At 35.9% G+C, this 13,677-nt stretch overlaps 1 protein-coding gene across 2 annotated transcripts in view; it reads left to right on the top strand.

Moving 5' to 3' along the window:
• PKP2 (plakophilin 2) overlaps positions 1–13,136 on the top strand; it is an 81,700-nt gene extending 68,564 nt beyond the window's left edge. The window contains exons 10-13 of one of the 2 annotated variants that reach the window (XM_004390249.2): positions 5,066–5,219; positions 9,260–9,449; positions 11,570–11,657; positions 11,810–13,136. In XM_004390249.2, the coding sequence (XP_004390306.1) occupies positions 5,066–5,219; positions 9,260–9,449; positions 11,570–11,657; positions 11,810–11,878 (501 nt within the window). In that variant the 3' untranslated portion in view covers positions 11,879–13,136. The remainder of the gene's footprint in view (positions 1–5,065; positions 5,220–9,259; positions 9,450–11,569; positions 11,658–11,809) is intronic. The other variant, XM_012559668.2, reaches the window with a different exon arrangement.
• The last annotated feature ends 541 nt before the right edge of the window (positions 13,137–13,677 follow it).

Genomic DNA, 13,677 nt, shown 5'->3' on the forward strand with positions numbered 1-13,677 from the left:
AGGAATGTAAACAGCCTCTAGAAGCTGGAAAATGCAAGGAAACAGATTCTTCCCTAGAACCTTCGGAAGGAATGCAGGTCTGTTGACACCTTGATTTTTGCCCATGAGATCCTTTAAGGGCTTCTGACCACCAGAACTTTAAGATAATAAATTTATGTTGTTTTAAACCACTAAATTTGAGGTAATTTGTTAGAATAGCTGTTGGTAGCTAATATGCTTTCTAAGTACAGCATAAACTAAAAGATTAAACATTACATGGTAAAAGTCAAAAGTAGTTGATATAAACAGTTTTCCAGTTCCTAAAACATTAAAAGCACTTAATATCCACTGGAAAAAAATTAAGCTTAACCCTTACCCTTCTACCTTACCCCAAAATTAATTCCAACTGGATTGAGATCTAAATGTGGAAAGTAAAACAACAGAGTTTCTAAATGATAACATAAAAGAATATCTTCATGACCTGGAGAGATTTCTTCAAAGTGAACACTAAAAGTACTAGCCATAAAATAAATATTTGATAAACTGGACTACATTAAAATTAAGAATTTATGCTATCAAAAGACATTATCAAGTTAGTAAAAAGGCAGACCACAGTGTGGGAAAGGATGTTTGCAACACATATAACTAACAAAGACTGCTACCCAGAAAATATAGAATATTCAGCAAATTAACAATGAAAAGATAAACAACCCAGTAGAAAAATAGACAAGAGACTTGAACAGGCACTTCTCAAAATAAATATAAAAATGGCTAGTAACATTTGGAAAGGTGTTCAACCTCATTAATAATCAAGGCAATATAAACTAGAAGTGTTATTTACCAAACACTTGACCAACTGATTAACAGTCATTCTCACATACTTCCGTGAGCTGGAATATAAAACCTCCCTTTGATAAATCTGATTGTTTGTTTTCCTTACTGAGCAAATTCTAAAGACTGTCCCACTTCAGGCTCTCCTATTTCCTTCAGTGAATCTGAATGAATAAGGCTTTGCTGTGCTTTCTTCTAGCTGAACACATGTCATTTGAGGGCCTAGATTTCCTCTAGATTGTGTGTTTTCAATTATAATTTTTATAAATTAACATCAAACCTCTTCATTAATACATTTAAACAGATATCATTAAATAGTACATACATATATAAAGCAAGCCTTAAAATTTAAAACCATCTCATGTTTTCAAAGAAAAAACTTTTTAAGAAATAAATAATCTTGTGGCATTTTAGTTCATCTTGATTCCTCATGTTATCAAACACCCTCTTAGATGATAGTAAATGCTCAGGATAATTTGATAACATTACTTTTACAGTTCAGTTCAATAAACAATTATATAGGACCTACAATGTATTATGTACCATATAAGGTGCTAAGGAAAAAAAATTGATAAGATACACTTCCTACTTTCAAGGTGCTTACAGACAATTAAGAGAGGTATGCAGTTTAGTATAGTTGTAGCCTAGAAAATTAGGGAGGGTGTTGAGGGAAGGAAAAGAAAGAAGATGCCAGGCTATGAAGGGTTATGTTTGCCATATTCAGAGGTTGAACATCATTCTGAAGGCAATTGGGGAGTCATTAAAAGGTTTAAACCTGGGTAAAGCATAATCCAGTTAAATTTTAGAAGGATCATTCTAGCAACAGTGTGTAGTATTGATGTAATCAAGGCAAGATCACAGCCAGGGAAATTAGTTTGGAGGTTATTAGAGATAAGAAATAGAAAGGGTCTGAACTATGGTGGTGGGCACAAAGAGAAAGTCTGTGTCTTACTGAGTAATAGTAACTGATCAGATGGGGGAGGTTGAGGAAGATAGGTGTTACAGATGATACTCAAATCTCTGGAATATACATTTAATACAGTTATTATACTTAGTCATAATACAGGAAGATTAGAGTGGCCATAGTTGGAGAAGGAACTTAAAAGGAAGGAGAGATGATTAAGTTAGTATTGTATATGTTGAATGTGATGTTAATGGTAATGATGTTCAATAGTTCTTTGGACATACGGGTTGGGAACACAATGAAAATCAGACGTTTTGCGGTAGAATTCTCACCTTCCATGCAGGAGACCTGGGTTAGATTCTTAGCTAATGTGTTTCATGCACAGCCACCATCCATCAGTGGTGGTTTATGATGCTGAACAGATTTCAGCAGAGCTTCCAGAGTAAGATGAACTAAGAAAAAAGGCCTGGTGATCAACTTCTGAAAATCAGCCAACAAAAACCCTATGGATCACAATGGTCTGACCCATAACCGATCATAGGAATGGTGCAGGACCGGGCATCATTTTGTTCAGTTGTACATGGGATCACCATGAGTCAAGGGCCAACTCAACAGCAGCTAACAACAACAATAAAAATCAGAAATGGAAATAAAAATTTTAAAGTCATTAACATATGAATCATAGGTGAAACTAAGGGAGTGAAATGAGATCACTCAGAAAGAATGTATAGAATGAGAAGAGGACCCAGGACAGAATCTGAGAGAACACCAATATTTAGGGGTTTGAAAAAGAAGTAACGGCAGGGAAGGAACTGCCAAAAAGCTAAAGGAAAAACTAGGACAGCATGGTATTAAAGAAGACATAGGAGAAGAAAATTTTAGGGAAGATATTACAGTTAAGAGTGTCAAAAGCGTCAACAAAAGGACAAGAAAGGTAAAGAAAGAAATGTCTTTTAGCTTCAGCAGAAGAAAATCAACTATGTCAGGAATAGTTTGAGTAGGATTGTTTGAGGGAGCCAGATAAAAGTAGATTGATGCTCCAAAATATATATAAAACTACAACTTAACATCAAAAAAACAGACAACCCAATCAAAAAGTGAGCAGAGGACTTGGACATTTCGCCAGAGAGAATATTCAAATGGCCAACAAGCACATGAAAAGATACTCAACTCAACGTCATTAGCCATTATTGTTGTTAGGTACCGTTGAGTTGATTTTGACTCAGAGCGACCCTTTGTGACAAATTAGAACTCCCCATAGGGTTTTCTAGGTTATAATCTTTATGGAAACAAATTGCCAGATCTTTCTCCCACAGAGCTGCTAGGTGGGTTCAAACTGTTAGCCCTTTGGTTAGCAGCTGAGCACTTAACCATTGTGCCACCACGGCTTATCATTAACCATTAGGGAGATGCAAATGAAAACTAAAATGAGATACCACCTCACCCCTAATAGAATGGCAGTAACAACAACAAAAACAGAAAACAACAGATGTTGACGAGGCTGTGGAGAAACCAGAACCCTCATCTACTACTGTTGGGAACATAAAGTGGTACAGCCATTACGGAAAACAGTTTGGCAGTTCCTCAAAAAGTTGAACATAGAACTACCATATGACCCAGCAATCCCAATTCCAGGCATATACCTAGAAGAAGTGAAGACAAACACAAACAGAAACCTGTATACTAATGCTTATTGCAGCACTTTTCTTGATAACTGAAAGGTGGAAACAACAAAAATGTCCATCAACAGATGAATGGATAAACAAAATGTGGTGTATACACAGTGGACTACTACTCAGCCATAAAGAGAAATGAAGAAGTTCTGGTGCGTGTCACAGTGTGGTCGAACCTTGTGAAAACATGCTGAGTGAAATAAGTCATTGTAAAAGGGCAAATATTATATGATCTCACTTATGTGAAATAAGCATATATATAGAACCAAAGATTATTAGTGGTTACCAGGGTTGGAGTTCTTGATGAGGCTAAAGAAGAAGTATCATAGGAGTAAAGGAGGGACAGCAAGGAGAACAGGAAGTTATGTTCAGAGCCTGATGTTGGAGTTTGTTTTCAGAGGAAAAGTATGTCTCAGTGAATGAATGCATGTTCTCTGTGACCATGGAAGTCAGTGACTCATGTATGGAAGAGATAAAGGTCAATAACTTTTAGGAGATGTAGGCATGTGAGATAGTCTATTTGGTCATCTACATAGATGCTGGTGTCATCTGAGATGACAGAACTTGAAGTGGAGGAGAAGGCTCTGAGCCAGATTCCAAAGACTCCAGTGAATGTTGAAGAAGGACCAATAGGCCTTGACTTAACAAAGAAATGTGAGAGGGATAATAGAGCTGGATGGGAGTGACTCAGAGGAACAGACCTTTTTGCATATGAGGGAAGATATTATTGTCTAGAAGGACCATTGGAAGAGAGGGGAATACCAAACCAACCTTATGAATCAAGATGGAGGAGTTGAGCAGAATAAGTAAGCTCCCCTCTGGATGGCTACAGGATAAGGAATCTCCTCAGAGAAGATCAAATAGCCTATAGGAATGTTCTGTGAATTAGTGAAACACAAAGTATAGTTTGTTTACAATAGAAAATGCATTCTAAAGTAGTGGTTATGAAACTTTTTTAAGTCATGGACACTTTCAAAGTCTAATAAAAGTTATGGACCCTTTCCCTGGAAAAGTTTATTATAAACACATAAATAGTTATCGGGACTCTCCTACACCTCCCTGAAGCCTATCCCTGGAGTCTATACTAAAAAACCCTAATCTAGATGGAGAAGTGTAAGGAGGAGGGCAATACTGAAGGGAGGAAAATAACAAGCAAAATGAAGTGAGATGGAGAGGATAAGACACCCTGAAGAATGGCCAATAATGATAGGAAATATTGGCATGATGGCCTCAAACTGGCTTTAAATAAAATCTAATATAAAGTTGCAGACACAAGATAAGGCCTTAGTATTGTTGGACATTTGTTGATGCTAAGAAGGTCCTGATCAGTATTCAGATCCCCAGAAAGTAGAAGGCCAGCCTAATTCCAAATAAGAGGTGCCCCTAGTGGACCTGGACCTGGACCAATAACTTGTGCACGTAGCCTCTGATACAGAGCATAGAATGACAGATAACTGGCCAGGCATTTCTTCCTTTAAAAGCCTGATATATTTTTTCCAAATAAATTATTTGTATCCAATAATTGGAAACCTATTAAGAAAGCATTCTTAAACTGGTTTCATCACAGCTTCAAATGGTTTTTAAAACATCTTGCTCAACCTCTAGTAATCTACAGAAAACTTAATATTACCGTGAAATCAAATGCAATAGCATTTATAGTACATGTCTTACAAAACAGATGCCGACTTCAGTAGCTCAGACAGTTGTCCAGAAGGAAAATGGCCTTCAGCACACCCGAAAGATGTTGCATGTTGGTGACCCAAGTGTGAAGAAGACTGCAGTCTCCCTGCTGAGGAATTTGTCTCGGAATCTTTCTCTGCAGAATGAAATTGGTGAGTTGGGAAAACATCTAAATGCAATATGTACATATTGAAAATACAAAAAAAATTTGTTCTTGTACTCTTTTCATAATGGTGAACTGAAAATGTGAACAAATAGTAGAACATGATAAATAAGACTGGCTTTTGTACACCTAGCCGTCAAAGGCAGGGCTTTCTCACTGGGCTTCAAAGAGGGTTTTTCTAATAGTTAGCGTTTTTTTGTTGTTTCTTTTAGTACCTAAAGAAGAGAAAATTTGAACTATACTAGTGATTTATAAGTCAAGTAATATATTTGGTAAGTTTTCATCCCTCAGCCACGCTATCCAACAGTCTTTTTAGTCCATATTACTGTCTTTCACAATATTCTCTATGTGGTCTGTTTAAGCACCACTCTTCTAGAATGTTAGGAAAAACACACATAATAGTTGTCCACACTTTAGAAACTTGGCAAAGTGTTGGGCTAGAAAAAAAAAAAAAAGGATAGATAGATGAACACAAGAAAAAGACAAAAAGGAGGCATCACTGAAAATACTAGATTCAAGCATAAATGGTTTTTAGAATAAGAGAGTCTGTATTTTTGCAGAGATTATTAATTCTTCACTCACTTGTTTTATGCCTAGAAGTATGTGATAAATGTTTGATGAATCAAGTTGAAAACTATAAAATGAGATAATAGGAAGATAATGCTAAAATTAAGCCTGCTTCCAAATGCTCCATAAATTAATTTCTAGCAACTTTTCAGTTTTTTTGCAAAGTTCCACTAAAATTGTAAATAAAATTTTGGTTTTTTAAAGGATTAGATTTTGGAGTTTGCCTGCACACGCAGACACGCAGACACACACACACTCTCAAGGATATTGGAGTCTGTTGTGGTTATGTTTTACTAATGTTGTTTCCAAAGACAGCAGCGTAATAGTTGACAGGCTGTTCCATACAATGGTTTCATTCCCATTGTAAGTAGAGAGAGAGTCTGGAAAATTTTCAGTGAACCTAAAAGAAACCTTGCCTTAGGCACTCTCAGAGTTATCAAAGTATTCTCCCCATTCTCTTTTGTGGGCTTTTGTGCTCCATTTCAATACAGGTCTATTATCCTTAGAATTTTATTTTCCTTCTCTGAAATGAAATGTTCGTTCCACCCTTTAAAACATTGCCAAAGAAAATAACTACACTGTACACATTGTGCATGTACCTTCAGGGCAGAAATGCTGTTGGTCTCAGGCTCTACAGTCCTCTAACCATTGGGAGGTTATAGTTGTAGCCACGTGACTCATATAAGATGATTCCGATGATAAGCTTTGCCTCACTCTAAGGATAACAGAGAGAAGCAGCAAGATAAGTGCAATTTTAAATTTTCAAATTGGCTCTGTGTCAAATATAGTAATTTAAGTAAAAGGTCATCTCTTGATTTAGGGAATTAATAGCCAGGAATAAATGAAAATCAGTTTAAAATGCATGTTCTGTATTTTTCATGAGGGATTTCTAGGCCAGGTAATATTTTTATATGCCTTCTAATAATAAATAACATTTATTGAGAGCTTATTATGTGCAAGGTACTATAATATAATTAACATGGTTAACTCATTAAATTCCTCAAAACAACCCTGTGAGGTAGGTACTATTACCTCATTTTAAAAATTAGGAAAATGCAGCACAGAGAGGTTAAGTAGCTTGCCAAGATCACAGAGCTATTAAGTGGCAGAGACAGGGCTGAAATTAAAGGAGTCTTCCTTCAGAAGCTGAGCTCTGAGCTCATAACAGTGCTATGATACTTAAACAACTGTTAAAAAAGAAAGAGTTCAGGCCTTTGAGCATAAGGTATGTCTTACCTGTCAATCAGGTCCAGGTATTATGAAAGGGTAACATATCATACAGTGCCATTATTGAGCACCTCTGTTTCTGGCATTGTGATAGATGCTGGGAATCCAGAAATGAAGAGGATAATTGTTTTCAAGGAACCCACAGTCCTATTTGAAAGAAAGGCAGGCGCACACAGACAAAAATGCAATACAGTATCATAAAGAGCGAAAAGTGCAATTCAAGGTGCCACATGAACACAGATAAAGGAACAATAAAATTAATCAGTATTTGTTGTATATCTACAATAAACACAGCACTGTATTAAGGAACTGTGAGGAACAACAAAAGCATTTAAGGAGGGTCCAAAGTAGTTAGAGAAAAAAGGAAAGAAAAAAAAAAAAAAGACTGACTCATAGTGACCATATAGGACAGAGTAGAATTGCCCCATAGTGTTTCCAAGACTGTAATCTTTACAAAAGCAGACTGCCACATCTCTCTCCCTCCGAGCGATTGGTGGGTTTGAACTGCCAACCTTTCAGTTAACAGACAAGCATTTAACCACTGTACCACCAGAGCTCCTTAAAAGAGAAAAACATACATGAAAAGAATTATTGTACAAAATCAATTACAAATTCATATACAAAATCAATTACAAATTCATATTGCGGAAAATACATACCATAGGACAAGTTATAGTGAGGTCATCAAACGTGAATACTTCTCATTACTACCCAAAAAAGCCAAACTCAAACCCTGTATGAAAAGCTTACAGACACAATCAAAAAGTAAGTTTAAAATAGTTTATTTCCCCTTTTCTAATAATAATAATACTACTTGCATATTAAAGAAACTTTGGGAAGTTCAGATAATTTTTTTAAAATATTTTTAGATCTCCGTTAATCTCATTGTAGAAAAACAGCTCCTGTTAACATGTACTTCTATTTTGTTTTTTTATGTGTATTTTCTTTTATAATATTATACACTATTTACGTAAGTAAGTATACGGATTTTGTTTGCTTAGCATATTAACAAATTTTTTTTGTTATTATACATGCTTCATAGTTAAATCTTGGGATGCATGATATTCTTTATGGATGTATTTTAGTTAACTATATTCTTAGAATATTTAGACTTCTTATAATTTTCACTCATATACAGTACTGTCATAAATATCTCTGCCTAAAACTTTTGTAATACTTAAAGTAATATGTTTAGGATAAATTTGCAGAAGTGGAATTACTGAATAAAAGAGTATGAACATTTTAAAAAGTCTAGACATTTCTGTCAAATTGCTTTCTGAAAAGATTTTACCAGTGTCGTGAGCAGAGTATCATATTTGTGTGCGTGTGGTAAAATTTATATAACATAAAATTTGCCATTTTAACCATTTTAAGTATACAATTCACTGATATTAATTACATTTACAGTGTTGTATAACCATCACCACTGTTTCCAATACTGTTCATCACCCCAAACAACAACTCTGTACCCATTAAGCAATAACTCCCTGTTCCTCTTTCATTCCCACCAGCCCCTGGTGGCCTCTGCTTTCTTTCTCTATAAATTTACTTATACTAGATATCTCGTGTAAGGAACCATACAATATTTTTTTCCTTTTGTGTCCAGCTTATTTCGCTTACTATAATATTTTCAAGATTCATTCATCTTGGAGCATATATCAGAACTTCATTTCTCCTTGTGACTGAATAATATTTTATTGTATTGTGTACCATATTTTGTTTATTTATTTGTCTGTTGATCGACATTACACTATCATTAATACCTTTCAGCTATTGTGAATAATGCTGCAATGAACACTGGGGCATAAGTATCTGTTTGAGTCACTGCTTTCAATTCTTTAGAGTATATACCTAGGAATGGAATTGCTGGTCACGTGGTAGGTAATTCTGTGTTTAACTTTTTAAGGAAGACCAGATTGTTTTCCACAGCATTGCACCATTTTACATTCCTAACAGCAATGCAGGAGGGTTGCAGTTTCTCCGCATCCCTGCCAACCCTTGTTATTTTCCATTGTTGTTGTTTTGTTTTTTAATAATAGCCACCGTAGTGAGAGTGAAGTGGTAGAGTCATCTTTTAAAAAATCTATAATTTAATTTGAACAGAGAGGTTATATCTTTACATATGTGTTAATTATGTTTATATTTTAAAATGTTCTTTACTCAAACTGTATTGGGATCTTGAGATTAAGAAATATAATCATTTTAATCAAGTATTCTTTTTCTTTTGTCTTGTAGCCAAAGAAACTCTACCTGATTTGGTTTCCATAATTCCTGACACAGTTCCAAGTACTGACCTTCTCATTGAGACCACAGCCTCGGCCTGTTATACATTGAACAATATAACCCAAAATAGTTACCAGAATGCCCGGGACCTTCTAAACACTGGAGGCCTCCAGAAAATTATGGCCATTAGCACAGGCAATGGGTAAGTCCTTTAGCATCTGCCCATCAGCTGCCTCACTTTTCCCCACTACCACTCCTCAGCAGCAAATCTAGCTGTGCATGTTCAGTCATAAGCACCACGGACAACTTGGCCACAAACAAGATCATAAAGCTGGGCTGGATCATCTGATCCAGTCCTAGGAAGTGAAAAACTGAATCATTCCAAGGATATAGTTGTTCATTATCTTCTAAAATAACAAGAGATAGTCAAACTTTATAGCTTCTCATGGTAGTTCATTCCAGCACTTTATATTGTTCTAAGAAATTAATTTGTTCCTTAAAGCCACAGCTGTCATCTGCGAACAGCAAATTGTAGGCAAGTTGGGAGTCTTACAGACAGAGAATGCCCTTTTCCTCACTTAAATCTATGGTGCCAATCTCACCCTTGGTGGCTTGGAAGAAGCAGTGATAGCATGAGAAGAAGTGGCAGAAATTCTTACTTTCTCGGTTTTCTGTACACCTTTTATTCTCTTTTGAGAACAAGTCTAATGCATATTAGTCATCCCACATCCCTGTGTCTGTTTTTAAAGTTTCTCCATTAAAAAATAATTGAGAAGAGAATGAAAGAACCTTGTATAACCAGTTGCTTCTACCTACTACCCCTTCCTTGCGAGCGCATTGTATATCTCACCTATAATTTGTGGGGTAGCCTGTGAGTGAATTACTATTTACAACATTCTATCTTCAAATAAATGAGTTCTAAGTGCCAAACAAACCAATTTATAAACAAACATGAATATAAAACTCTTGAAAGTTAAGAACTTTTCGCAATTTTAAATCTTATAGACCTGTAAAATTTCTGGATTTATCTGTACTTTGGGTGTTAGCAAGCAGCTCTGAAAAGTCCATAAGGTACTGAAAAGTCTGAGGTGCTGATTTGACTTATCCTCTCTGCCAAGCTGGTATGGAAGAAAAACAGACTTTTAGCTAATGAATGAACCTAGCCAGCTGCCGAACATGCACTTCTCTGTATAGCTTTGTGTTCTCTATTCTTTGTTACATATTTCTAGATTTCCACAATATGGGGGGAAACCCTAATAGTGTAGTGGTTAAGTGTTACGGCTGCTAACCAGAAGGCGGCAGTTTGAATCCACCAGGCACTCCTTGGAAACTCTGGGACAGTTCTACTGTGTCCTGTAGGGTCACTATGAGTTGGAATAGACTCAACAGCCATGGGTTTTTTGTTTGTTTGTTTGTTTGTTTTAATAATGTGGGGAGGAGTCTTGGTGACCCAGCGGCTAAGCGCCCAGCTGCTAACCAAAAGGTCGGCGGTTCTAACCTACCAGCCGCTGTGCGGGAGAAAGATATGGCAGTCTGCTTCCATAAAGATTACAGCCTTGAAAACCTTATAGGGCAGTTCTGCTCTGTCCACCAGGGTTGTTACGAGTCAAAATCAACTTGATGGCAATGGATTTGGTTTGGTTTTTGATGATATGGGGTGGGGGGGACTTTGTTTCTTTAAAAAAAAAAAAACAGCCGTGTGCTACTTCAGGTGATAGAGAGAAGAGATCTAAGAAAGCATTGATTCTTATCCAGAAAGTAAAAGTTTGATATAGATTTAAAAGCAGAATGTAAAAACCTAAATACAATATCAAATTCATTGGTGACTTGAATTTAAAGCAGGAACAGGAACAAGTTTTCTTTTTGTTTTATGTAAAAAACATGAAGTAGTTTTAAAACTATTTTAACAAGTTCTCCAAAGACAAATTATTTTACTTAAAAAAAATTACTCCTACATTCATAAAGTCACCAAGTGTAAGAGGCATATATCTTTTTTAGTCATACTTACCTGTATTTTATGAAGAAAATTGTATTCTATAAATAAATTTGAGGATTTATAAATGTCTAAAGTTGTATTCCTTATAAATATCAGGGGTTTACTCTATAAACTATTTACTAGCACTGTGCTAGAAGTTTAAAAAGAAATAAAACATGGTTCCTGCCCTCCAAAGCTTACTAATTCCTTTTCCATGGTGAGTGACATGACTTAATGGATGACTACTGAGCAACAGCAGTTAAAGAAGATTTATGTAACAGCCCAGTGCTGTATCCAGAAGCTCACGTATTCTCACTGATCTCGGAATGTCCTTTTCTTCTTTTCAGCCACATCCCCAACAAAGCAAGTAAAGCTGCTTCTGTTCTGCTATATTCTCTGTGGACACACACTGAGCTCCATAATGCCTATAAGAAGGTAAGAATGTTAAAAAGGAGTGTTGTAGTTAACAAGAGCCAGATAATAACAGCCTGTTGGCTTGACTCTGGTGAGAAATCATGAAAAAAAAACTTCATTTGCTTGTTTGAAAATTTTGTTGCCTTTCACATTTCTATTTGCTTGTTCCAAAGGCTCAGTTTAAGAAGACAGATTTTGTCAACAGCCGGACTGCCAAAGCCTACCACTCCCTTAAAGACTGAGGAAAATGAAAACGTACTGTCAGAAATATCAGCCTCTCCATTCTCAGCTGCAAAAAGCCCCAGAGGAAAACACCTATTTTTCTACTACTCAGCCCAAGAAACCTCAAAAAAGCATGCCCTGTTTCTATCCTTTTCTATTTCCATGGTCCCCAGAATCCTAAAACAAATGATCAGATTATAATTGTATTAGTTTCCCAGAAGACACTGGCAAGCTTGCCACCAGTGAACACTGGACATAGGTTCTACTTTCCCCTCTACGAATAGTGGTCTTTGTTTTCAGGGCTTATGGTACATGGCCTCCTGGAACCAAAATGTGAATTCACATGGAATGGACATTAATGGAGTAATAAGGAAAGAGGCTGTTGTGTTAGTAGGATTTTAAAAGTTTGATTTACGTTTATATTCCTCTTCTGGTTTCCACGTTTTGCCACTCATATGTACGTTGCTTCTTCACTGAGCCACGAGTGTGTTGTTCTGCAGCGTTAAAACGATGGAAATAACAAGAAATATTTGAGCAGTTATCCAGGAGAAAATGTAATGACAAAGTTGTTTGTTTGTTTACTTCGTGCTTGTTCTTAACTTCTTGGATTTTTTTTAAATCTGTTTTTAAATGAATTTAAGAAATTTAGATCACAGGGCATGCATGATTGTAAGAAAAAGAAAATAAGAGGAAGTGATCGTAACAAATTTAAAAATCTTTTCCACAGAGAAGGCAACCATGTTACGAAATTCATTATTCCCCCTAAATACTGAATAAATGTGTTTTTTGCTCAAGGAAATACTTTAGCGATAGTGATACCATTAAATGCTAAACCTCCTCTAAACAGCTGCACTCAGTGTAATCTGTTTTCTGGGATTTTTCAGCCACTGCAATGTTAACTCTTCCTCTTTAGCAACTGTGGGAATCAAGGGCTTCTCTCAGACTGCTGGGCCAGTCCGGGGCACCGAGAACACAGCTCATTTTAATAAGTTATATTATCAACCAGCCTAACTTTGCCCAACATTCAAAAAATAGTATAGAGCCATTAAATCTCATGTGATCATCCTCAGGCTATTAAGTCAAGGGAACTCTGGCAAAGTGAAGTAAGAAGTCTTGTTGAGAAAGAATGTGCCCAGCCCATCCAGAAATGATAAGAAAAATTTTTTTAATGTTTCAAAGGTGACATCATCTGTTGAAGCAAATCTATAGTGTTATTTTAACTGAGCTATCATTGAAACCATCTAGAATGTCTTCTCAACTAAAATTGTTATACACTGAAACCTGTAAGAGCCGGAACTCAGTGGGACTGCCTTGTTTTTCCAGGTCTCACAAGTTTTCTGCCTTTGACAAGTGCAGTCTCACCACTTTTCTATTGCTCTCTGTTAGTGCAAGATAGGTGAGTTTTCCTTCTCTGATGGGTTTCTACCTTACACAGGTCCTGGCTTTCGCATGTTTTTCGGTATTTTGCCTTTTTTTTATTCTAAAGATGTTTGTCATAAGAAAGTAAGGTAAGAAAAAATACTACAGCTCCTGAAAGAAGTAGAATAGAAAATAAATTCCCATTTCCAATTTGAATGTGTGTTTAAGTCTTCATTATATTTGGAACTTAAAAATTTCTCGATTTTAAAAGTTCATTGAAGAAGACTTAGGTAACTAACCTGAGTCAAGATGAAATTATAATGTATTTTAGATACCAGTTTTTAAAATACTGGAGAGAAATCTCTTTTCCAGAGTTCTGACAGTAAGAATTTGGAGTATATTTATTCCTCCAGGTAATTGATGTATGTTTAAGATGTTTCTATGTTTTTTTGAGGCATTA

Source organism: Trichechus manatus, unplaced genomic scaffold, assembly GCF_000243295.1.
Source record: "Trichechus manatus latirostris isolate Lorelei unplaced genomic scaffold, TriManLat1.0 scaffold00292, whole genome shotgun sequence".
NCBI lineage: Eukaryota > Metazoa > Chordata > Mammalia > Sirenia > Trichechidae > Trichechus > Trichechus manatus.